The 27,085-nt window shown below is 42.2% G+C and overlaps 1 protein-coding gene across 8 annotated transcripts in view; it reads right to left on the bottom strand.

Moving 5' to 3' along the window:
• Positions 1 to 27,085, bottom strand: part of ABLIM1 (actin binding LIM protein 1) — a 312,371-nt gene that overhangs the window by 96,264 nt on the left and 189,022 nt on the right. For all 8 annotated transcript variants that reach the window (XM_048857014.2, XM_048857012.2, XM_048857017.2 and 5 more), the window contains 2 exons: positions 22,106 to 22,232; positions 20,527 to 20,620 (listed from right to left, as the gene is read on the bottom strand). In XM_048857014.2, coding sequence (XP_048712971.2) covers positions 20,527 to 20,620; positions 22,106 to 22,232 — 221 coding nt within the window. The remainder of the gene's footprint in view (positions 1 to 20,526; positions 20,621 to 22,105; positions 22,233 to 27,085) is intronic.

Here is a 27,085-nt window from a genome sequence, read left to right as displayed (position 1 = left end):
GTAAAATGCACATCTTATGCATTCACCAAATACTCATCTAACTTTCTTGAACTGCAAAACTTTGCAGAACAAGGAAAGATTGCCCCAAAAGAATTTAAAAAAATAATAATAATACCCATTCTATTTATTTTGATAGTTTCAAGAATTATATTAAAGCCACCCCATGTTGGACCAATTTTCCCCTCCTCCACTTGCTTCAACAGCGATGCATAGCTGTAGCAGAAGCCAGGATTGGGTTCTCTTTCCTTAAAAAAAAAAAACGGTATTCAGTGCTCATGAAAGGATCCTGACTGACAACACTGGGAACACAAGTCTTTAAAGGAACAAGATCTAGGGGGCACTGGCTTGGTAGTCAGGAGAACTGGGTATTACTCCCCGCTCTGCCTTTGACTCACTGGGTGACTTTAAGCAAAGTTTTCTCCATTTATAAAACTGAGATAAGTAATATTTAACTCACTCTGGAAAGTCCTTTAAGAGGAAAAGGATTGTATTTTTTCCACAGAATACTGTTGCTAGTCTGAGCAGAAAAAGTTCAAAATTAACAGTAATGAAATCCTTACAGACCTAGCAGCAGAGGTGAGTTCCTCCAGTCAGGATGCAGGAACAATGCATGACAGGGAATATAGTGCTATTATTGATAAGCTACTCGCACACACTCATGCGTGCACAGCCCTCCCCCCCCACCACACACACTTGTGCATGCCCACCCTCCCCCACACACTTAGCATTGAGTGACAGTGTAAACTATGTAACACAAACATCTAAGACAATACTAAGACCTACATATGTTAGAACATTTAACAACTGTAGAGAAAACTTTTCCCATATTATCTATGTGTACAGTGCCGCTTTTGCATGATTCTAGACTAACCACTGCTAGCCCCAGAATGGAGAAGTGGTAAACCTTTATCTTTGTCTACAGTGGAACAGGTCACAGATCACAGCCTTTTGCATCATGCTACATATACAGGGTCCTGAGTAGCATCTTGCAAGTGCCACTCTGAGTGGCAGAAGGTCGTCAGAAATTCCACCCAAGTTCAATGTAATTTGTACCTCCCCTTCTTACTGTGATTGACTATCCCACATCACAGAGAGTTGTGATTTAAATCTGTTCATAATGCACAAAATGTCCAGGTGCTTTCAAATCTATTTCCACTTTGTCAAGAAGCCCCTTGGATGTTGGAGATGGAGCACTATTCATAGGTGCCAGGAGAAGGCAAAGGCATGGGCCCCAGGGACTACGTAACAAGAAAGCACCCATTCCCCTGTGTGGTACGAATGCAGGTGTATCTGGGTTGATGTAACAACATCCCAATAACACAGTATAAAGAAAACCCACTATGCAAATGCACATACAACATACTCTGCAATCCGACTGTTACCCAAGGAAACCTGATGAGTGTATTTCAAAGAGCCTTCACCCTTACTTTCCCCATCACCCACTAAGCAAACTTTTATCTTGCAAGCGCTCTTAGAACTCTGATCTGATTACACAAATGTTTTCCTCTTGTGCAAATACAAGAGCTTAAGATTTCCTATTATTTATTACTTCATTCCTGTCCTCCTTTCCAAAACAACAGCACATGGGAGCCAGAAATGTAGAATAACAGAAGTCCCCTAGGATTTCTCCCATGCCAGTAGGTCTGGCAGACGAAGAACTAATTACCAACAGACATTTTCTATTGGCCAAAGATGATTAAATGCATTTTTGGTGTATTACAATTGCACAGCTGTACTCAGTCCTCCTATATTGATACGCCTTTGCAATCACCTGACAAATAGTTATGAAACATGCAGAAGGTTTTACTTTTATGCCAGGTTTTTACCACCACTAAGGTCGTGTGCATTCTACAACTAAAACCCTCCCTGTCCACAATGCAAGGGCTGCTCCACTCTGACAACTGTATCTAGTCAAATATTTAGTTCTACCACACCAGCTATAACGTAGTTTTTATGACAATCTTCTGAGCCAAAGACCACTACAAACAGCCCCCAATCCTGCCATTTGATGGCTCCCAGTCCCCTAAAGGATGCCTTGAATTGTGAAACAAATTCACAGAAGTCTCCTGTTTTGCAACAAAGCTTAATTTTAATAATCTTGCAAATGTTAGCGATTTTATCCCTGTGTGAAGGACAACATGATATCAAACTCAATTGTTTTCACTTCTGCAGTGCTCGGCTGATGCCCCAAGGCAAGTTCTAATAGCAGTAGGAGAATTTAAACTTCATCCTGGCCTCAATTTTACACCCACTTTTTCCAAGCTTTTATCTATTTAGCAAGTTACTGAAGATGTCACTAAGATGAGGGGGAGGGGGGGAGAGAGAGATAGATATGCTGGAGAGTAGGGATAGGGCCCGGAGTGACCTAGACAAATTGGAGGATTGGGCCAAAAGAAATCTGATGAGGTACAACAAGGACAAGTGCAAAGTCCTGCACTTAGGATGGAAGAATCCCAGGCACTGCTACAGGCTGGGGAATGACTGGCTAAGTGGCAGTTGTGCAGCAAAGGACCTGGGGATTACAGTGGAAGAGAAGCTGGATGTGAGTGAACAGTGTGCCCTTGTTGCCAAGAAGGCTAATGGCACATTGGGCTGCATTAGTAGGAGTGTTGCCAGCAGATTGAGGGAAGCGATTATTCCCCTCTATTCGGCACTGGTGAGGCCACATCTGGAATACTGCATCCAGTTTTCGGCCCCCCACTACAGAAATGATGTGGACAAATTGGAGAGAGTCCAGCTGAGGGCAATGCAAATTATTAGGGGGCTGGGTCACATGACCAATGAGGAGAGGCTGAGGGAACTGGGCTTATTTAGTCTGCAGAAGAGAAGAGTGAGGGGGGATTTGATAGCAGCCTACAACTACCTGAAGGGGGATTCCAAAAGAGGATGGAGCTCGGCTGTTCTCAGTGGTGGCAGATGACAGAACAAGGAGCAATGGTCTCAAGTTGCAGTGGTGGAGGTCTAGGTTGGATATTAGGAAAAACTATTTCACTGGAGGTGGTGGAATCTCCATCTGTAGAGTATTTTAAGGCCTGGCTTGACAAAGCCCTGGCTGGGATGATTTAGTTGGGTTTGGTCCTGCTTTGAGCAGGGGGTTGGACTAGATGACCTCATGAGGTCTCTTCCAACTCATATCTCCTATGATTTTATGTCCAGCCTCAGACACAATACTAAATGCATGATTCCTATGCTTGTAAGGACTTCAGTCTACACGGAGCAGCCGCTGTAATTACCGGCAGAAGGGGAAGTGAAGCAGAATTTAAACTTTGAGAAAAGACTTCTAATGTGATAAATCTTTGTCCTTGTTTGGGTACTGTACTTCTAAATCCCAGACCCCTGTTGCTCTACTATTGCAATGAGGACCACAAATACCTAAACATGTATCCTTCTAGCATTTGCAACCAGAATTAGGTCTGAGAATTGGGAAAACAGCTCAGATTTCTCCAATTTCTTAAATAAATCCCTATCAGGTAGGTTTGCCCACATGCATTTATTGTAAATCCAAATTAGAAAAGTGTCTTCTCCCCAGATGTATTTTTGACAGCCACATTGTCTCAGTCTCTTCTCCTTTTTCACTGAGGTTTCCGGCAGGTGAACACCACATGGCCAAAAGGAAGTGAGACACCTATTAGTAAATATTCAAGAATAAGCTTGAGGCGATTTGACTTAATTTGGTTGCTGCTCTACAAATCATAACTGTCAGGGTCCTTTGTTTTGTGCATCACCAGTGATAGATTCTCTCATTAGAATCTTGGGTCTGTGATGGGAACAAGCACTACACATTTACTACCCTCATGAGCCTCATGCTGGGCTGCTCTTATGCATCTCAGGAAGGTAATGCTCTGTCTTGCCCTTCCAACATATAAAATGTGCTGCTCTGGATCTGGGTTAGAGTCTCGCTCAGACATCATTCCCCAAGCAGACAGGCTGCAGAGGCCCCACATTCAGGTGGAACCACTAATGGGTGACTGAGTGTATGCAAGTGGCTCCGAGTAGGCTGCACGTGCTGGGAAAGGTCAAATTTCCTCCCTTCCTGGGGTCTGGCTTTACAGGGAAATCAAACCCCACACAGAACACACACCAGAAACTAAAAGGGTTTCCTACGGGACATCCCTGTCTCTCAATTTCCCTCTTACCAGAGGGCCACACTCTCCTCTCTTTTATCCAGGTGGAGTTAGCAAGTTGGTTTAAAGAGAGCACAATTTACGCAGTGGCTTTATGCAGGGGTCAACCTCCTTCTACAGATGCTAAACAACACTGCACCCAGAACAGATCCTTGTGGAACCCCACTTGAGATCTCCCTCCTGACAGGATGCTTTGACATTTATGTAACATTGTTATAACAGAGTGGGAATCATGCAAAGAAATAAGTGGTTCTCTGGGCTAGGTCCTGAGCTGATATAAATGGTCCACTGACTTTAATGAAGCAATACTCTTTTACACAAGCTGAGGATCAAGCTTTCTACTGGGCTGATTTTATAGACAGGTTTTCTATGACCTCTTTCTTTGAAACCTGCACCTCTTGATAATTCCATGTCTTCAGTTTTTACTAAAACTCTGAATGTGTGATGATGTTTAAGGTGCAGACATAGATGGAATATGTATAACGATGCTACTGTAGAATATGTACTTTCTGTATACCTGGGGAAACTAACAACAATTATCTTTACTGTCAATTACCAGAATTACACGAACATCTATGCTGGGATCACAGCGTTACCATTTACACGTAGTGAGGGCTAATATCAGTGAGTAACAAAGCTAATCATAGCGAGTTTTGATGTGCTATTTTTCATTTTAAGATTTTAATAAAGGTTACTATGTGGGATCTTTGACATGTCTGCTTCATCCAGTTTCATCCCCCATATACTGGATGCATATCATTCTCTTCTTGTTATTTTCTACACTTCTACTGTATTTGGACTGACTGAATCTGGAAGGGCAGTAAATGTGTAGTGCCTGTTCCCATCACAGACCCAAGATTCTAATGAGAGAATCTATCACTGGTGATGCGCAAAACAAAGAAACCCAGCTAGATTTTCAGATTCCAGGTCAAGCGTGAAGGGCTGGCAGTTAAGAAAAAACAGATTTTTACTTGTAACCTGAGCACATTTGATATGGAATCACTGAGACAATATATTGGGAACCACATGTCAACTTCAGTAATTTTTCTGCACTTTAAATATCACGTTCTGATGCAATCCCCCAGCTCCTTACCATTAAAGTCTTCCATCGCTAGAGGGCCAATATGTATATGCTTTGGTAAAGTTCTGGCAGACTCAACAATAATTCTCCAAATATCTTTAGTCTTTAAGCTCTTTCAGGCAGGGACTTTATTTTCATGGCAAACACTTTACCCATTGTACATTGTCACGTACATCTCTGGCGCTATTTAAATAGGAACCAATAATAAAATGAAGCAAATGATGTCAAGTCCTTTATGGATGATCCAACAATGAGCCATATTGCACCCTTAATTACATTACAATAATGCAAACTTAGTGTCTTTATTAGGGTACAGATACGGGCAGAATTTAGCCCCTTGAATATCTACATTTACTTTTCCTTTCCTTCCAGGTTTCTGGCACAGCAATTCTGACTAGGAATTTTCTCACAGCAAATTCCTTGGCAAGACCAAATACTCATTTCTTTTCTATGAAATAATGTGATGGAACAGTTCCAACTCCTAAGCAGAGATGTGAACTTCATCAATATTCTGCAAACCTTCAGCCTCACAATATATTGCCAGCCTCCCACGCTATGTGCCGTGCTGCCTCCCATGCTTTGTTTCCATACAGGAAGTGGGGATCATGGCTGTGCAATGCAAAAATCACATAAAGGGCCTGGCTGATTATAACCAGAGCCAGTATTGCTATACTATTTTGGAGGTAATCAGAGTCTCTCAGTTATGACGCTTTACAGTAGCTTCGTCCTAGGGACAGCAGCTTGTTCAATTCTGCCTCTCAATTCTGACTTGAGCCTTAAATTCTTCCCATCCTGCTAACAGAACAATAGTGCTGACTTTAATGTTTCTATTCAGGGCTGATGAGCATCACAGTTCAGTGACCAGTCTCTGCAGCAAGAGAAAGAAGCCCACTGCAAACACCGCTTCCAGCGTGTTGATCTGCAAGAAACTAAGCAAAAATGGACTCTTTGTTTGGTTTGTTGCTGAATGCTAGTTATGAGGCTCGCATGCAAGGATAATCTTCTGCTCTCTGAAAAATATTTGTTAAAAAAACCTCTCTCTCACTCAACAGATGTGCTCACTGTGTGCATTGTGAGGCATCCTATACCCGCTTACTTCAATGGGGGGAGGGATAGCTCAGTGGTTTGAGCATTGGCCTGCTAAACCCAGGGTTGTGAGCTCAATCCTTGAGGGGCCCATTGGGAATTGGTCCTGCTTGGAGCAGAGGGTTGGACGAGATGACCTCCTGAGGTCCCTTCCAACCCTGATCATCTATGAATGACAAACATGTCTGCGCAGCTTTTTACTTCTGGTGGCACTGCACAGCCAGCACACTTATGGAAAGCTGAATCCAGCTGACTTTCTCTGTGTGTGTCACCAAGGGAAGTTTCATTAAGTTTCCATCAGCTACACCTGTGCACACCCACTGCAGGCACTGGAGTTGAACAGATGTCACTGAGGGGATCATTTGAAGAAGGTGAAGTTACACAGGGTAACCTAATTTCATGTATAGAGCCTGTATTGCAGATCAGGTATAAGAAGGAAAAAATCCAGCTTGACTCAGATCTCACACTGATTTTGCAGAGATGGCAGTTATTAAAAAGAACAAACATATAGAATGAGCTCATTTCTTATGGAAATCATTAAGATGCAATAAATATGGAAACTCACATTGTAACCATACTGTAAATCTTACATCACCCTGGGAAGTGGGTAAGTATTAGCCCCATTTTTCAGATGAGATTGAGTGACTTGCCCCGAATCTCACAGGATGTCTGTAGCAGAACCAGGACTAGAAATCAAGTCTCCTGATGCCCAGCCCTATGGCTTAACCACAAACGAAAACCAACCATCCTTTGCGCAACTCTGAGAACTTGTTCAAACACTCCTACTAAAACGGAATGATTGACGCTTGATTTTCTTGTCATTCTGGCTTAGCACCCTGCTAGCCCTTATCTATAAGGAGCTGTTACAGAAAGTGTGCAACCTTCAAACATATGGGCTGGCACTAATCCTGGCCCAATTTGCATCCTTTTCGCAGAACAGGTCCAAAAAAATCTGAATAAAATTGCAAGGGCCAAAAAACCCAAACAAACAAAAAAAGGAAGACAGACACTAAGCATGACGCTAGACACCAACATAAGAGAACAACAGGACATAAAACGAAGGCAGGCTTTAACAAAATAAAAATAAAAACAGTCTATTATAATATGCATCCGTAGGATTCATAAAGTACTCTCTGAACTGACATATATATGCAAACATGTTAAGATCACCTGAGTATGATATTTTCTGAACTGGGAACTATGTTCTGTCCTTCTAGGGAAACTAATTTAAGAGACTTTTTTCACTCTGATTAATATGATCTTACAATGTGTTTCAACAAACATAAACACATAGGGCTGGATAGGTTTTTATGCCCTTTGATTAATTCTCTGTGCAATCATAAAGGCTAGCTGGTACCTTTGGGGATTCCTTCCAACACCCTGGGGACAGTGAGTGATAAACATCATCTTAGCACTCGTACCATCTAAGGAAAGGGTACATATTCTTCATCCTTTGTTCGTTCTAACTGCATTGTTCCCAATCCCAAAGTCACAGTAATTATTAGAGTGGATTTGACTACATCCATTACCCACATTCTCAGGAATCCTGTAGTTGTTATGCTAGTTGGAGCATTCACAGAACACTAGGTTCAAAATGCAAATATCAGACACTGCAGAACAATCAGTTAGATAGCGAAGGCAGAGAAGCATCTAATTCTTTTCAAATAGAATAACTTAGAAATGTTTAACAGAGTCTCTCTCTGTCAGAGGCTCAGAGTGTACTCTAAGAGCAGAGCTTTTTATTTTTCACAATAATCCATTTCCTCTCCCCCCCCCCCGCCATTTGTCAGTTTTCTCACCTCTGATATGCAAAATATCCAATTAGGGAGAACCATGGAAGCAGCTCCTTAAATCTTCCCCTGCATGAACATCACTTGAGAGCATTTCCTTAAAAGCTGAGTTTCCAGGCATTTTACTTCCTACCTTGTTTCCTTCATCTTCATATCCAATCAGGGTTTCCATGCACCATGGGAAAACTAGCATACTATCATAACTATCACAGGGCATTCAAATACCATCAAGATGAATGTGATGGGTAAGATAGGAACAAAGGCCCAGATCCTCAAAAGACCTAAACACCATTGAAGATCTGGCTCAAAATAACAAGGCGATATCGGGCACCATGACTTACTAGTTAATTCAACCTGTATAGCAAGTATTTATGTTGTCCACACAGCTGCTGCATTTTTATTCTAAAGGAAACAGCTCAAGGATGCCATTGAAATAGCATAGATCTGAAAGATTTTCCCCTCATCATCAGGGAACACAGCTTTCTAGTCCAGATGCAGTTAATTCAGTGAATTGTAAGACACAATAGATCTATTTGCATAAACATTAGGCTACTCCAATTTCACTGACCCCTGCATGCGGAAGATGAAGCCTTAAGTCATTTCCAGGTGGTTTATGATACTCAGTTCAGAGACCTCTACCATGCATAAAACACTCAAAGCCAGTTTGGTACAGTACTTGGATGTAAGAATAGCTGTATATGTCACAGCTGTTGAACAAGTGCACTCATATTGAGTGCTACTTTCCTCCTATGAGAGAAAAGGCTTACTAGATTCCAACTAAGAAGTGCTGGACAACCCAGATGTCTGTCCACAATAGTCCTTAGATCTGTATGGTCTTCTAATGTGTTATGAAAAAATAATTTGCAACTTGCCCTATTTTTGCTCCAGGTGGCCATTTCCATCATCCATAAAATACAAATATGTGTAATATGTCCTCATTTGTAAAGCGCCTGCTCAGAAAGTTGAGTCAGGAGTTAACCCAGTGTGCGTCAAAGTCTCTGCAGGGATTCCAAACTTGCTTTTTTCTTCCCCCCAGGAAAACCAGACTGACAGGCCAGCACTGTCAACACACTGAGCCCTGTTAGAGACATCATTAAGAGCATCAAGACCTGAAATCTATTAGGCGTGTGCCCCATTTATCAAATCGGTTCTCAAGTCTCAAGCTATGGTGGGGGTTTTTAAGCTTCCAACTGAACGCTGCTGTTTCCTGCTTAACAAACATCTTTCACCAATATCATTATTGGTCCAATCCTGCTCTCCTAGAAGTTGATAGTAAATTTCCAGTAACTTCAATAGGAGCAGGAGTAGGACCTGAAAGTGAAACATTTACACTCTGGAATCCTTTGCAAGTCATTTCACCACAAAATGCATTTTCATTGTGGTCTAGTCACCTAAGCTCACCAAGCCTTAAAGAAGGATCTGCTCAGTGAGATAGAAATGAGAAGTAACCCATCTTAGGTTACAATAATTTCAAACTGCTGCAAATGGCTTCAACTTAACTGCATCCCTCTCACACAGTGAAAGTCTGGCCCTGAAACAACCTGGACAGAGGTTTATTTCCACTGTAAGCTCTTTGGGGCTTTACTGTCCCAAAGAGGTTGTGCTCATTTCTTTTATATTGGTACAGTGACCTGGCTGTGGCCTTTAACAGTACCACAATACAAAGTTTAAAAAACGTATAATGACAATAGAAAGCACAGGGAGCAGAGAGTTGAACTCAAAGTGGAAATGCAATGGTATGTTTGCCTTCACTTTAGTCATATCAAGAGGAAACCAGTCACGCTGATAGTAGCAGGAGCCAAACAACGGAATTCTTAGTGTATCTTCTCAGGCTCAATGGCAAGATGACTAAAGTAGCCCTTGGTTACTTATATTTTGCCAAGTAAATATTCCACTGAAAAGGTGATACTTGCCCCATGTACCTTTATCATTAGTATTTTGTTATATGTATACTAATGGGACACAAAACCATGTGATGCCATTCCCTCTTACCAGTGGCAGGAAACAGTTTAGCACTTCTGATATAAAGGCACCTCCTGCAATGCCATTCGGCTATATTTTGACCAGCTTGGTAAAGTTAAGTTTTTACAATACGTTAGAGATTAAAAATAAAGCCAAAGTAACACATAGGGAAATACTTGGCTAAAACCAAGTAGTAAAGGTGCTGTAAAAAGAAATATTTCTGGTTAGTAGTGGAATATTCCAAAAAGTAATTCATGCAAATAAGCCATGTGTTCTGTAAGTACCTGCAAGATTTCACAAGCCTTTTTGAGGCAATAATGATACTGTAAATTGGTTATCTGGCAGTGACATGTCAGAACCTGTTTTTCCTTATTCAGCATCCCCTACGTCCTCTTAAACATTTCTCTGTGTAGCATCAGACTGAAAGCAGGCTCATTGTCAGTCTCTGAATTATTGCTGAGCGAGAGTTACACCCTCTCCTGGAAGCTGCCATGGCAACCACACTTTTGCTGGGGCACTGCCAGCTTCAGGATACTATCTTTTTTCATAATCAGAAGTCTGATCTTTTCAGAATGGACATGTCTCTCATCAGCCTTATAATGCTCTTGGCTAAGAATCCCCCTAACTTTTATGCAATACTGGCTGCTCTCTCAGAAAGGCTTTCTATATCATGCAACTTTGCTTAGTACTTTAGGGTTTTGGAAGCCTTGACAAAAAAAGGGACTCCAGGATTCTACAGTATTGATCCCAAACACTGCAGCTTATACTGTGGTGTCCTGTGCAATTACCATAGCCTATATTTTATCCAGGAGGAACTGCTAGTTCTCTGAATAAAAACAAATCAAATTCATGCTACTTTTTACTACAGCAAGATGCTACACAGCCAATCTGACTGAGGCATCCAACCATTTCCATGTGTTATTATTAAACTTTTCATTTCCTCATTTTTATGCAAACAAAAAACCTCTTTTAAAAACATGCAGTGTTTTCAGTGTTAACTGATAAGACCAATTGAGCTAAAAGGCAGCAAAACTTTTAAAGTGATCTCAACCTTTATCACTATACAACAAAACCTACTGAAATAATCAAAGAACAACATATCTATTAAAAACTACTCGACAAGAAAAGTTTGTAGCTCCCACACTACTTCAGTGCACAGTACTAACTAGAAACTTAACTCCATTCAGCATGTAGACATAAAAGTGCATTAGCTATTTTCTCTTTTTCTAAAAAGCAGAATGACACTGAGCCCATAAATAAATCCCTCTGATGCATGAGGACATGAAAAGTATCTGAATCCATCGCCACTGTCTCTTGTGATTCAAAAATATATTCTGCCACATTACAGAGGCACACAATCCCTCCTCCCCAGCACAATATTCCTATTTCTCAGCCAAAAGTGGCATCTACATCTAGTTTTCACAAGGAGACATATACCTTCTGCTAAGGCTTCTTTAGTCTAGTTCCCAGTCTTCCTTAGTCTGGTGAGCAGTGCACTCCACCTCTCTTCAGATTCAGAGCACTATGAGAAATGCCTTGCAGACACCAAACAGTCCCCAGCTCATGCTCTCACTGAGCCAGCTTTCAGAGCTTCCGATTAGATAAGTGTGTTTCTAACTAAAACACAGCCACCGCCCCTTCACCTCCACTGCTCTTCAATCACTATCCAGCAGACACACCAAAAAGGAGAAAGAACAGATTCTTCTGCCTGTCCATTAGACACAGTCTAGCAGTCGCTGGGGCAGTCCATTGTGAAAAAAAGGAAAAGGGAAGGATATATTAATACTTAGTCCTGCCATTAGTGCAGGGGACTGGACTAGATGACCTGTCGAGGTCCCTTCCAGTCCCATAATTCTATATGCCCCTGTGAAGACAGTACCATTCCTTGGTGTTCAAGTGTAATAATATGATGGTAGAACAACTCACCTTCAGAGAGAGGTGTTGGTTTAGACTGAAATCAGAGTCTGCGTGGGTTATTTAACAGTCTTTCCAGGGCTTCTGAGGAGTTTAAAAGGTTTGTGAACTCAACAGCACAGATAAAGTGCACTTTTCTAAGGTCGCACCAGTTTGAGATCATTTAGAAAATGTCCAGAAAGCCACTTTACTCCGAATGTCTTTTAAAAAATTGGCTGCTGGATAGACTTTCCTTTTAACCTCATTGTGGCAGTAGGAGCCACTCTTGTGTGTTACCTTACCCTTGACAGGGACAGTTATTTTACACTGGGATTCTACTCCAGTTGCTCAGCCAAATTCTAACTAAAGTGAGAAGAGTGAGGAAGAGCCCTGCTCAGTCAGGCACATATCCATGTATACTTGTATTTAGGCACATATCCATGTATACTTGTATTAGAGGAATTATTCAACAAAATGTTTTTCAGTGAAAAATGCTGAATTCGACCGAACCAAAACTTTGTGGAAATGTATCTGTTTCGACAAAACCTTTGTCAGGAAGGTATCACAGGTTCAGGGTGGAGCAACAGATGGCGCTATGCCCCCGAACTGCCTGATGGTTAGGCCCCTCACCTCAGATGTGGTAGACCCAGGTTCAAGTCCCTGATCTGAATCAAGCAGACGGAGAGACCATTGCTTGGTCTATAATCAAACAACCCAGGATCCATTCTACCCACCTCCATGATTGAGATGGCCGAATTAGAACAGACGACTGCTGTGTGCCTCTGTTGCTGAAGGTTTCCCAGCAGCCTGTGTCACTTATTTAGTATGCTCACAAAGCCCCATTTACTATAATAGTAATAAACCAAATTGCAAACAAGGTAAATCACAGAATTAACACCACATGCTATCTTCCATCACCCATTCACGCTGCTCTTTGTTGCTTCTTTTCTCTGGGTTTGTATGTTCATTCAGACCACAAGCAATCTGGATTAGGAACTGTGTCTTTTCACACGCCTGAAAAGCACCCATCATATATTTGATGCTCTGGAAATTAAATAGCGATAGATTCCCTCACAAGTTTCCTTTCTTTTTATAAACCCAGAATACCTTAAGAAAACATCAGAGGCAACTAGGATGACCAGACAGCAAGTGTGAAAAATCGGGAGGGGGTGGGGGGTAATAGGAGCCTATATAAGACAAAGGCCCAAATATCGGGACTGTCCCTATAAAAATCAGGACATCTGGTCACCCAAGAGGCAACACTTCAAAACTCCTTATATTCTCAATCTTTCCTTTGCAGCAACAAAATGCTTTGTATGCAAAAGCTGGATTTTTTTCATTTTAAAGCAAGACAAGCTTTGACTTGTCTTATTACTACTACATCGACAGCACAGAAAGCAAAGGAGTACTTGTGGCACCTTAGAAACTAACTCAAATATATTTGTTAGTCTCTAAGGTGCCACAAGTACTCCTTTTCTTTTTGCGAATACAGACTAACACGGCTGTTACTCTGAAGCACAGAAAGCAATGCGCTTTGTGATATTAAATGGATGACTGCCATGAAAACAGCTCATCCAAACAGCACATGAAAGAGAAAGAAAAACATGCATGAGTGTTTTTTTTAAAGTTTCTGAATAGCATTTTCTATTGTTTTTACAGGATACACCTACATCAAAAACCCAAGCACTTATTTGTACTTACTAGGAAATGCCCATCTAGCGTAGAACTTAGATACTTAAGCACTTTTGAAAATGTTGTCCTAAGTGACTTAGGAGCCTAACTTCCATTTTCAAAAGTGACTTAGGCACTTAAGTCTTGTTAATAGTCAATGCACTTAAGTAGATAGATTACTTTACACATGAGACTATTCCCATTTAAATGTTGACAGACTCATAGCCTTAGACAATATTTCTTAAAACATGTCTTATTCTACTACCTCAATAACACTTCATATAAATACCAAGTATATTATTAGTATTATTTATTTGTTAACTGAAGCAAACAATGGTCTTCAGAGGATCCTGTTTGAAACTCAGCTAAGAGGTTCTCCAAAGTCCATGAAATCAATGACCCTAGTTCAATCAGCATATGGAACCAAATACTTGGTTACGTAAATAAGACTCAGCAGAAAATTACTGGAATCATTGACAGCACACGCTTCTATGCTGGGGGTTGCGGGGGGGGCATGAGAGGGAAGGAACACTTTGGAGGAAACTGGTGGGAACCTCTTGCTTGTGAAGAGCTATTCCTTAGTATCATATTCTTCTCTTCAACAAGGACAATAAAAATTCTTTACACAACTCGAGCAAGCATTTCTCTTTACATTTCCAACGTCAGTGCATCTCTAAGCTGCTATCTGTCTAGGTATTTCGAGGTGTAGCAGACAATAGATGATGGATTCCTGAATGCCAACTCATTAAATTAAGAGCATATTTCTGTATTAATACACACTGGTGTGCTTCTTGTTAAAATCCGGGGAGACTCAGCATAAACGGCCACATGGACCATAGTTGATAGGAACTTGGCCTTTCAAGCTGAAGTTAGATGAGCCTGTTGTGTCCTTGGCATTTCTCTTTTCAGGTTCATCTGTTAAGGGGCATTGTGCCATAACTTACAAGGTGGTGAACCAGTTTTAACAGCTCATAGGAGACAAGCAAATATAGATATAAAAAAGGAATAGTCTTCAGAATACATGATGTGATACTTCCAGTGTCAAACAATCACCAAATGGGAAGAGTTGCTTCACCAATAGGGATTAGAGCCATACCCAGCTTTAGCCAGGAGAGATCACATGCCTGCTTTTTCTTTGAGACAGGGGATATTAAGTAAGCTCTGTTATAGAAATAAATGGATAGAGAAACCAGATGGTTCAGGGATTTGTTAACACATATGGAGCCTTTGATCATTACATCACCAGTTCAAATCCTGCTTGTAACAGTAGTGACCAAACGCGCCAGCATGGCACTAGAGTAGGAGTCAGAAGACCCGGGTCTTACTATCAGTTCTGCTTTGTGACCTCAGGCAAGTCACTTCACTTGTGTGTTGCTTAGTTTCCCCTTTTGAAGAACTGAGATAATTACACTTACATCCTTTGTCAAAGGTTTTTTCCATGTACGGATGAAATACATGCACATGGACCCAATTGACTTTAATGGGCTTTGAGAGTTAAGTCTTATTATACGTGGTAGGTTATGCAAAATGAGTTGGGCCACAATCTTGCAAATATCTAAGCGCGTGCTCATGTGAGTAGAGTAACAGAAATGCCTAGGAGTTTGCAGAATCAGGCCCAAGATGTCAAGCTGGCATCTGTCACTGGCTAAGCTTTAAAACACTAAAGTTAAGAAAACTTTAAATTTAGTGGAAAGTCTATGTTTTTTTAAGGATCAATCCAAATTCCTTTCATACCATTATATCCTGATAAGGAAAGCTTTTCACTGGAGCTAACAGGAAATGAACCACTATTTTGGGGAAATCGCTCCTTTCTGATAGCAAAACCTGTGGAGGAACACTGACCTCTGTTGCCTTGATTACAACTCCACATATCCTTAATGTACACTACAATTTATGACTTCTTGTACATGCATTAGACATTGGATATTTATCATTTACAATGTTTATTGTGCAGGCTTCAGCTACCTGCTATTTGTCACAAGCAGTAAAGCTCAGAAGTATAAGCAAAATCTCTCTAGCTCAAACACATTACTTTTTTTCACCTCGCTCCTTTTTAGAGGATTTAGTGATTCAGATGGACAGCCTGGAAAAATGGAGTTCTTCATTTCACCACAGAATCAGGACACCAGCAGCTGTATCACTGCCTCCAACAATACACCTCAATCTCGACCTAAGAGATCAGCGCCGGGGAAGGCTGGATATATTCAATCTCCCTCATCCATTCAGTACTTGGTCTCTCTACAGAGAAAGTCAAAGGTGCCTGTTAGTATGAGTGGGGGACGCGGCTTTCTGAAATGTGGTACAAAAGACTCCTTTAATTTTGGGTGTCTCCATTTTTGAATGCCAGATTTAAGACATCTAGGGCCTGATTTTCAGAGGTGTCGAGTACCCATGAGTCTGACAGTGTGGGCTGCAAGTCCTAGAAGTTTCTAAGCAGCACTCAAAATGGGTGGGCACTTTTAAAAATGTAGGCCCTGGTCACTGATGCCATCAAACTTGTTTAACAAAATGAGTTTTTATGCCATCCTTCTGTGCTCTTCCCATTTTACCGTAACCAGCTGTGAAGGAACAGTTACACTGTATCAAGTGCAACAAGAATTGGCAAAAAATAATGAGCTTTCCAAAGGGACAGCATACTGCCTATTGCTGCCAACTGATTCACTAGTGTGGTATGCATGTGTGATGGATGGTGGGTGACATTTCTCCTCTGCCTTTGCTACTTGCATCTTCAGTGGGATGAAATATAATATTCCTCCCAGATCACAGTATAATATACACCCTCCTTTTACAAAATAAACTGAAAGCTCTGTGGGGATCAATTAACCCACTTTTTGTTTTTAACTGGAAAAGACAAAATACTAGGTGCCTTTTCCCACTGGACAGATCTGGCTAGGCTGTTATGTCACAACCCTCAGTCTAATTGCTCATGCAAATGTGATGCTTTATGGAAAGAACAAGATTTGTATCCAGTCTGCGTCACAGGAAGCAGGAGACAACTCAACAGACTTTGCTCCCCTGAAAAAACCTCCAGGTCTTGCTTTTGCTGGGGGAAAAAAAATGCTGCTAAAGAAAACAGAGGGAAAATACTAATCTCTATTTGAAAAGGCTAAATCTAAATTTAACTATTAGATGGAATCTAGTGAGTAATTCACCCTCTCTAGATGAAGGAGTCATCAACTGCCCCTCTGCTCCAGGTCTATAATATTCTGCAAACCCTGGCACAAGGCTGCTCTAACTTGCACTGGCTGGAACAGCATCCTTTAATAGACACCAGGTTTAAAACAAACAAAAGGAAGTATTTTTTCCCACACAATGCACAGTCAACCTATGGAACTCCTTGCCAGAGGATGTTGTGAAGGCCAAGACTATAACAAGGTTCAAAAAAGAACTAGATAAGTTATGGAGGATAGGTCCATCAATGGCTATTAGCCAGGATGGGCAGGGATGGTGTCCCTAGGCTCTGTTTGCCAGAAGCTGGGAATGGGTGGGAATGGGAATGGATCATTTGATTACCTGTTCTATTCATTCCCTCTGGGGCACCTGCCAGTGGCCACTGTTGGCGGACAGAATACTGGGCTAGATGGACCTTTGGTCTGACCCAATATGGCCGTTCTTATGTTCTAGGAACCAATCTGCCAACTAGGGATTGCTGCTTTGGCCCCAGTCCCTGATCACATCTTTTCTGTGTCCCCAAACACTATCTCCCTGCCTGTAACCAGCCACGATACACCTGATGCAGGCAGGGGTTGCGGGGAGGGAAAAGGAGAAGACAGGGACACAGAGCTGTGTGAGCAAAAGCTATGCCCGGTTTATGTCAGCCCATGTTTCCCATAGGCTAGGAGAATTCTTATCAGGACCCCCGAGAACTGATTTAAGGGCATCATGCCCTTTAGAACAATGCTTTTCTAGCAGTGCAAAAGGTCCTTAGCAGCAGCCAAGAATTTAGCCGAATCTTTCTGTTCAGCATCACTAATTAGTGTATCTAAACTGGTCAGTCACTCCATTTGAGTGCCATTGGTTGAGTGTTTTAATGCCCCTCAGTTTCTACAATGAGATTTGAAGAACTTTTTGTGGATTAACCAGGTTAATAAAATATACTGTAATGTGTTTAAGCCAAATCTCCTAATTGCAGACTGTGCATATGCCTCAATTGGCAAGATATTACTACTTATTAAGTGAAGGTCTCCAGTTAGTCTCTCAGTCTACGCCTTACTGACAGCAACCAGATATTAAAACTGATTTTAACAGATTAGGAAGGAGGTACAGCATACTTGTTGTTTGATTTTCATGGGCTATATAGGATTTTGATATTCGTTGCATACTGGGGGCTGCAGCTGCCCCCTGCTGTATTGCTACTAGTTATGCGACTGATATATTAGTACTGGATCAATGTCTGTGTCTATGTTGAAGCAAAACTTCCCCGGACTTACCAGAAACAACATGGTAACGGTAAAAAGTATTCAAAAGGTACACAAAACCCCAGCATGAGTACATATGCTTAATGCTCCCACATATTCAAAAGGTCACTCAAATGGCTCTACATTTTTGCAAGGCTTTATGACTACTTAAGGCTTAGGCTGAATGGAAAATCTCTAACAGTACTTTGTCACACACGGAGCTCTAGAAAATGAAACGTGGTTTGGTGGCCCCAGCTCAACTTCCTCTTTGATTCCTGTTTCAGTTGAATGTTATTTCCTATTTTCAATAATAAACATGCAGCCAAAGTCACAGTGAGAGAAACCAACCTCAGGAACAAAATTTGCATGGCCTTAGTGCTCTCCATCCTCCACAGCCAGACGCAAACAGAGTGAAAGCCAGGACTTCAACTTGCCCAGGTCAGGTACAGATGGACAGTTGAGGCCTGGCTGTGTTGAGCTTCTTAGCCACCATTTTCAAAGGAATTCATTCACTTATAGCACAGTTTAGCTCAAGCTACTCTGAGGTTCCTTCAGAAAGACAGGTTTCTTCTGAAGGATGATGCATTTTCAAGCCAAGATGATCTGAGCTCAAACTTCCCTTACACTCAGCCACTGCAGTAAAAGCAGCCTTTCTTGAACAATACAGAAGAAAGGGAGCTCATTCTTCCAAACTCTAGTTAGTCTCCAGCATCCTCCCCTATATTACTTTCGTCACAGTGCCATATCTCTTCTCACTAATTATCCAGCTGGGTCTCCAAAAGGATTATGCACATATTAGAAGGGAAGGAGACAAAGAGCCTGACTAATTGAATAAAGAAAAGATTTCATTTTAACAGAAGCAATGACAAGTGCTTGGAGTGCCCAAGCGTCTTCCGGCTCCCTTATGCGACGGCCGCCATCTTGGCCAACGCACCAGCGATTGAACCAGAGGCCTCCAGTGCTAAAAGCTTGAACCGTGCTTCAGTTAGAGCTGTAACAGACTCAACCTCTGCCGATCAGGGAAGAGAGATAACAGCACCCTGACCAGTGGGTTACAACTGCATTCATCTCTGCGGCTGTACGACTCTGTCAACACTATGAACTAGGGCTGTGTTTCCCTGGCTTGTGTACATGTATTCATGCTAGCTCTTACCAAGCTAGAAACAGAAGCGTGGCTGTCGTGGCACAGGCGGTGGCGACATGGCTGACCCAGTTTCAGGTGGGTTTGTACTCAGTACGGCTCAGCTGTGCCTCTGTGACTGCTACCCATGCCCCTGTGGCTACACTGCTATTTATAGGAGCTCACACTGTAGATGCAGCCTAAAGGGCAGACGTTTTGTTACTCATCGGAACTGCATGACCAGGTCCTCGTACACTCTTCCAAAAACACACCACTGGTTGGAATTCTTTGCCCTCTTTCTTGCACCAACTAACTTTGCGAAGTAAAATCAAGCACATTTTCGGGTAATGTGAAATATTAAGCGATGCTGAAGCTAAAGATGAACCCAAGCCATGTACTTCAGATCAGGAACTGAATCCTAATCTAAACCAGTTCTCTCTTTACACAGAATCCAGTCTCCTAAATGGATCCATGGAGTCAGGAATCAATTTTGCCTCTCATATCTAAACAGGAGCATGCCCTGCACTGGAGAGGGTCCTCTGAATTTTTGGTAGAGTTCCGCCACCAAGCATCTCTACAATTATATGGAGAGCTCCGTGCCAAAGTATAAGGACCACAACTCTAACGGCCATCAATCATTGCCAATGAGAGACTAAGATCAATTTTAGCAGAAAGGGGATGTGCCTCTAACAAGAGTCACCCAGATCTGATTGAGGAGCATGCTGAGGACATACTCCCCTTCATATAGCCAATGACTCAGGAGAAGGGATACTCTGTGTGGAAATCCCAGCTTCTGTTTGTGCCTTCTCATACCTAAATTATTTAACTTCCTCAAGAATATTCCTCCCTTTCATGTTCTCAGTATCATGCATATCACCGTATCCCAATCTCCTCTCTTCCAAAAAATAGAAACCTAGTGTTCCTACCCCTCTTCACAGCTGTCAACTAGAAAACATTTATTATCCCCATATGTTTCAAAGTAGCAGCCGTGTTAGTCTGTATCTGCAAAAAGAACAGAAGTACTTGTGGCACCTTAGAGACTAACACATTTATTAGAGCATAACCTATAAATTATTTTACAATATAAACAAATGTATCTCCTTCAGTACTTTTTCTAATCCTCACCCCAGCTACCCAGGATGCTCCAGACGTATACTCAACACCGACTTTGTGCAGTACCATACAAAAAAAATCATCTCACTGACATCTCCACAGAAACCAAGGCAATCAGTTCTCCCCTACACATTTCCCAATGGCTAGAATTTTTCCAAAGCACTTAGCAACAAGCTAACTCTGCTCCCATTGAAGTCAATAGCAAAAATCCCAGGGAACAAATTCTTTGTGTACCCTGCAGTCTGGTGAGTAAACCCAGCGATTAAGCAATAGATTATATATTACTTACCTCTAGGACCTTCCCAGTGATGAACTGGTGACACGCTTCACATTTGACCCCAAAGAGAACCTGGTAGTCCTTTTCACAATAAGGAGCACCATCCCTGAAATAAAATATCCAGAAGGTACAAGTTACAATGCAGCTTGTATTCTTCCCTTGTCCCTAGTGGAAATTCCCATTGACAGCAACAGGCGAATGGGGAAGAAACCAAGCTAGCTATTTTGCAGCTCAAATGAATTGGCATTACAGTTAGCACCATTTAGGATCAGCATTTCAATTGCCATCGAGAATAAAGGAGAGACATTCAAGCACAAATGTGCACACTGTGGGACAGATCCTCTGCTGGTGTCAATGGGTGTAAAATCAACTGAGCTATGCCCCTTTACACGAGATGAGGATCCGACCCTTTGTCAACATTCTATCATACACGTGCACGACCCTGCTGCACCTCAATCCATTTCAGTAAATAAATCCTTCGTCATCTTAATAGCGTATAAACAGACACATCTGAGCATCAGTGGCATCATGAAGGTTCAAAAGGGAGGTGGGCAGTGCTATCTTTGTATGACTGAGGAATGAATTAGAAACACCTTGGCCAGTTTAAAGAATTTACACAGTATCAGGCACCACCTTACAAGTTCCTTTGTTTAATTAGTCATAGATGTCAGCCTGCTTATATGTGCGCCCACTAAAACAAGTGATGAAAGGTTTGCATGTATCTAGTGTCCCTATATTTTTTCTCCCCTGCTATATGTTTGAAAGGGGTCTGGCTAGACTCCCTTCATCTTGCGGCTAAAGCACTCAGTCTCTGATTTTTCTCCCTTGCCTTGGTATGCTCCTAACTTTCTTCTTCATTAGTTCCTAATCCGGGGAAGGTAAACACAGTGTCAGGTCAATCACATCACTGTGTCTGGTCTTTGTTCTAGCACAGTGAGAGACGGGCTGTTTCTTTCTTTCTTCTCAAGTTCACAACTTGAAAATAACTGGACAAAATGATGGAAAAGCTGTGCCTTGGAAACACAACAGGGGAGGTCACACAACCCTCTCCTTGACCAGAAAAAGACTTGCAACCGTCCTGCTCATAGTATTTATTTTGCCAACTACTGTTAAATCACTGTTTTTCTTTACTTGCTCCAGCCAGTTTACAGGTAAAAATTCCCCTCGGGTCCCAATTCTGATATTCTGCTCCTACTACGAGTGAGGATTTCAGTGCACATAGTGATGGGCAACGGGGCATGGACATTTTTTTACGGAGGGGGTCTAGAATTAAAAAAAGAATAGCTGTTCAATGACTAAATTTGTCCACGTTTAATAAAGTGAGAAAAGCTCCATGTGTTCCAAACTCATTGTCTCCTTTATCTATTATTGAGATTCTTAAAATTTTGGGCGAGGGAGTCTATAGTCCACCCCCCAACCCATGGCCTCCATTGTCTACCCCATGAATAATCAGCACGTGCCAACAGACCAGGTTTTCGGAAGTGCAATTTGCCCAACAGATTGGAAAAGCAGAATTTGGCTGCATTATACTTTTGGAAAGTAAGGATGGATTTCATGCCAGGCAACAGAAAAGACATAGGCAGCTGCTTACTTGCTGATGTATTCCCCAGTCAGGACCTTGCCACAGGCCTTGCACTTAAAGCATCCCAGGTGCCATTGCTTATCCAGTGCAAGTAGCGCTTGGCCATTTTTTATCTCTCTCCCACAGCCAGCACAATCTGTAAATAAATAAATATGTACATTCACTGTCAGTGAGTTAGTTTTATTAATCTTCATTAACCTACCTAACGAACACCACTCCTAGGTTAGCTAGAAGGGATCATTACAAAGCAATGCAAGACACCTACATTCCCATAGTGGTCAGCACGCCCCCCCCCCCCCCCCGCCAGGTCGCAGCCCAGGGAACAAGGAACCGCAGATGCGTTCTCCTCCGTAACAAGCATACCTAAGAATAGTACAGAAGGCACTGTCATACCTTTGGTAATGATGATTTGCAGCCAGCCCTGCAGATTTTATTAGGAATTAACAAAATACGCATTCACTCACAAGAATGTCTTCAAGAGGAGCCACCATTTATTTGTTTTTGCTATCAGCAAAGTCTCTGTTGCTTAAAGAAAGCCACACATAGTAGGCATAGACTGGCTACTTCTAATCTAAAATTAGATCAGTAGTCATCCTCAGGCATTACTTTCCCTCCTCCAGATGGCAGCAAAGCACTAAACGTTAAATGGGTTCTTGGTAGGGAGCAAACTTTCAAAGGTTCAGAAGTGGTAAGAGACACATTTTTACAGCTATCAGAGTAACAGCCATGTTAGTCTGTATTCGCAAAAAGAAAAGGAGGACTTGTGGCACCTTAGAGACTAACCAATTTATTTGAGCATAAGTTTTCGTGAGCTACAGCTCACTTCATTGGATGCATACTGTGGAAAATACAGAAGACGTTTTTATACACACAGACCATGAAAAAAATGGGTGTTTATCACTACAAAAGGTTTTCTCTCCCCCCTTAGTTCTCTCCTCTAGTTTTTACAGCTAGATAACATAACAAAGGCTTTGGCAATAATTGCAGTATAATAGGACGTATCCACCTCTGTACATAAGGAAAGGAACAACTCCCATAGGCATTCCTTGTGCATAAAAAAGGACTTCAGTTCTATGTTTGGAGTCAACATTGAACACTGATATATTGAGATCCTTTGATGGCAGGAATCAAGCAAAGAGAGCCCCAGGCAACGGCACTCAATGCCCTTTATTTCTGAGATGCCATGGTGTTTCATATCACCTTGTAGATCTCTGGCTCAGGGTTGCCTTTCCACTCCAATTCAAAATAGTCAAAGCTTTCCCTATAAGGGGCACCACAGTGGGCACTGACATTTAAAGAAAATGACATGCTGGGGCCCAGTGAAGAGTTGCAGACTTCCCCCAGGTGCAATTTTGGTGAAGGAAGGCTCATAAGAGTAAGAATGAGAGAGAAACCTGACAAACACAGGGAAAGCTGCAGGGAAGGAAAGAGACCGAAACTATATTGGAGGGTGCTGTGATCTAACTTAACACCTTAAACACCCTGAGCTGAATGTCACATCCTTACAATGACATCAAGCTGTTGAACACAAGTGTCATTAATAGAATAATGAAAACAGTTCAGCCCAATCACTGCAGCTGAAAGAATATCTACCCAATCAGTTAAACTCTTGATCTCTAGGCATCTCAAAAAGGTCATTGATCTTCAGTGTGCAAGCTCAGTAGATAGAGGATGCCTGAGAAATCCCAACCAACTCTCACAGTGGTAGTTTTACCCCAGTGTAAATCCACGCCTGCAATGAGGTTACTCCAGATTTATGCCGGCAAAAGTGAGAGGAGAATCAGGCCCCATGTCACTGAAATGGACTATTAACTTTCTGGATAATAGTCCACACAAAGGAAAGCACCAAACAAATGCTGGACACTGTTACCATCCAGAAGGTGAGTGAGAGAGAGGTGGGCAGGGGAGTTTGGAACTGCTGTAAGATTCTTACATGGTAACGCATATGTCTGAGCATCCTGATGTTGTGTTGCAAAGACATGCAACATCAAGATGACTTTGCCCCAGAGGACAAAGTGTAAGGAGTGGAACCAGGAGAAGACACCACGGGAATGACAAACTGATGGCCAGTAACTGTTCCCTCCAATTCTCTATGCCATTTATCTGCCACCCCATAAACCTGAATCAGCTTCCTCGAGCTTTAATGTACAAATGCTACTCATTTATCACCCCTTATTTTTAACCAGCAGTTCTAGCTTTTTCATCCTTCCAGAGGCTGGATAAAGCAAAATTCTCAGATTGTATTGTTCCTATCCTAGCACTGCACTAGACTTGCAGTAAGTTTTCATTATTAATATTATTATCATCATCATCAGTATAAGAAGAAGAAAATCCATTCTGCCCAATTAAGCAGAATGCTGAGATGTTCTGACCACAGTGAAGACAATAGGCATTACAGGTGCTTGGCAGTGCTCAGGTTCAGGCCCCTTCAGATTACGGAAACATTTGAAATATAGTGTTGTCAGTATAAAAGAACAACAAATGCATTTCATACTTATCTGGAACTTTCCCTCTGCAGATCCCAAAGTGCTTTATAAAGGTGAGTGAGCATCATTAGCTCTATTCATCTGATGCCACAGAGCTGTTGAGTGACTTGGCTAAGGTCACAGTGAGCTAATAGCCTGTGCTGTCCTACTAGACTATAGTTGCCCTGTTAACAGAAACATTTATTTCCCCTGGTGAAACAGCTGGTTGTAAATATAGAAAGCTGGCAATTCTCACTCAGATAGTACTTGAATAGAAAGGAGATAAATACAGACTAGGTTCAGGGCAGGAAACCATTTGTTCAAGAGAATTCTACAAACAAACGCCACTCACTCGCTAGTGCCTGTGTAACATATGCTAATGACTTTGGGTGAACTACAAAACAGCATGGAGGGTTGACACAAGGGCTCAGCAGCCACATGGGGGCATGCTCTGCTACAGCCTAAGCTATACACTGGTCCCAAATAGGCCAAGATGTAATGGAGCTACAGTGGCATTGAGGCTGCAGGGTCCATGATTATGTGGATTCGGTGGCACCAACACCCAGGAGTGGCTGTGGAAAGGTTACACTACAGCCCCACAGGGTACCTGCTGCTTGAGGAGTTGCAATTCCATTCCCCTTAACCCCCTCTTAGCGCCCCACACAAGTCCAAATTACTCAGGCTTTGGGCAGGAGTGGTCAATGTTACCGTCTCTCTGCACAACACAAGCTAAACACGTCACAGCATGGCTTCCCAGATGTTTACATCTTCTGCACAGTGATATAAAATGCAGGGGTTTCCAAAAGCTCCCATACACTGTATCCCATACACACCTCGTCTCTTTCACGCGCTCTGACTAGGCTAGCTCAGTCTAAAGATACGCCCCTACATGTTTTCTCGCCATAACATTTATAGTCCATAACGGTGCCGCATTTGAAGTGTCCAGAGAGCTAAAGCAAGTACGAGAAACAAAGGGCTATTGAAACAGAACACGAATGTCTGCCCGAATGTGGGCGGGGGGTGGAGGGGTGGAGAATTACATTTTAAAGACATCATTAAGATCTTCATCCCTCAAGCACCATGTACAGCCTCATTAGAGAGCCCTATGAAGCTGTACACTGGGATAGTAATGACAGATGAGCTGCCATCCACGATGCTCTGCTTGTGAAGATCTGGACAGAAAATACATTTGCCTTTGCAGCTTCTGCATTACTCCCCACATCTGACAAAACAGGGAGGCATCCTGCACAGCAACTCATTTGTCACTGTCTAAATTAATGGGTTTTTCCTCTTTCCCTCCCCTTGACCAATGGCAGCGTAGCTTTCCCACAGCTTGATCACATCACATGCAGCACTCCAGCGTGATGGGCTCGGAGCCGATACTGCTGCATTAACCCTGAGCATGCTGCGTACAAACTTCACTCAAGGCTGTTTGGATTGCCTTCCCAGAAATCTGTCAGCGAGTGTACCCATATCCTCCCATACACCTCACAAATTCACTATGCAAAGAGGTCACCCAGCTCTGCTCTGGCTTCTGCCATCATACTAACTGGCAGAGGCCTTGGGGGGAAAGCACCCCTGAATGTACTCCCCACCTCGCCCCCGGAGAGTCTGCACCAAGACATTAGCAGTGCTGGACGTTAAGGGACACCTGTAGGTCTCCCAAAAGATGCACTCATCCTCCCGAGTAGCCCCTGGCAGCAGGCATTTAGCCAGAGCTTGAAACTGCTCCCTCCCCTATTGTGGAGATCCCAAGGGAATCCATGTCCCCAGCCAGGTACCAAGGCATCAGCTGGTACAGAGACATGGAACTGACACCCTTCCGCACCAGCATGGGGGAACACAAATCAGAGTGTGCATTTTTACTTGTTTGTTTTTTTCCACTTTTTTTTTTTTTAAATAAAGGAAGCGAGCAGTCTTCATTGGAATCTTCACTCCTGTTTAAAATTACATGTGCTTAAAGATCATACCGAATCAGGGCTAAGATGAGTAGCAGTAAATAGCAGCTCTGAAATCATATTGCAGAATTCACTATTTTCACATGGCTCTCATACACCCAGGTAAAGTACTGATACTCCCAACAGGGCTCCTGGGGCCATTGAAGGTTGATCACTTTTCTTTTCTTATTCCTGAAAGCTGGCAAAGCACCGTGATGGGTTCTTCCAGGTAAACAATTAACCGCAGAATAAGGAAATCCTAACAACTGCTTCTGGTTTTAAAAATGCAAGAATTTCATTAGGACCGTGCAAGTTTATTGAACTCACTTGGGACACCGTTGCAAAGGGTTGAAAATGTGACCAATCTCTATCCGTTTGCCAAGTACCAATTATTATTCATCTGTATGGTATTGACGCCTTTGGGCACTACCAGAATAATAAAACAGTTTGTTTATTTTTAAGAGAGGCTGAGCTACAAAAGTTCAGCTCAGGATATGGATTTGAACCTTCCCACCAAAAATCAGGATTTTTCTATGTCAGATTTGGATCCAAGTTTAGTGTTGAAGGCATCGATCTTGCAATCAGAT

The sequence above is a fragment of the Caretta caretta genome, chromosome 7 (assembly GCF_965140235.1).
Source record: "Caretta caretta isolate rCarCar2 chromosome 7, rCarCar1.hap1, whole genome shotgun sequence".
Taxonomy (NCBI): domain Eukaryota; kingdom Metazoa; phylum Chordata; order Testudines; family Cheloniidae; genus Caretta; species Caretta caretta.
Note: the sequence above shows the minus strand (reverse complement) of the source record. Positions and strands in the feature narration are given on the sequence as shown.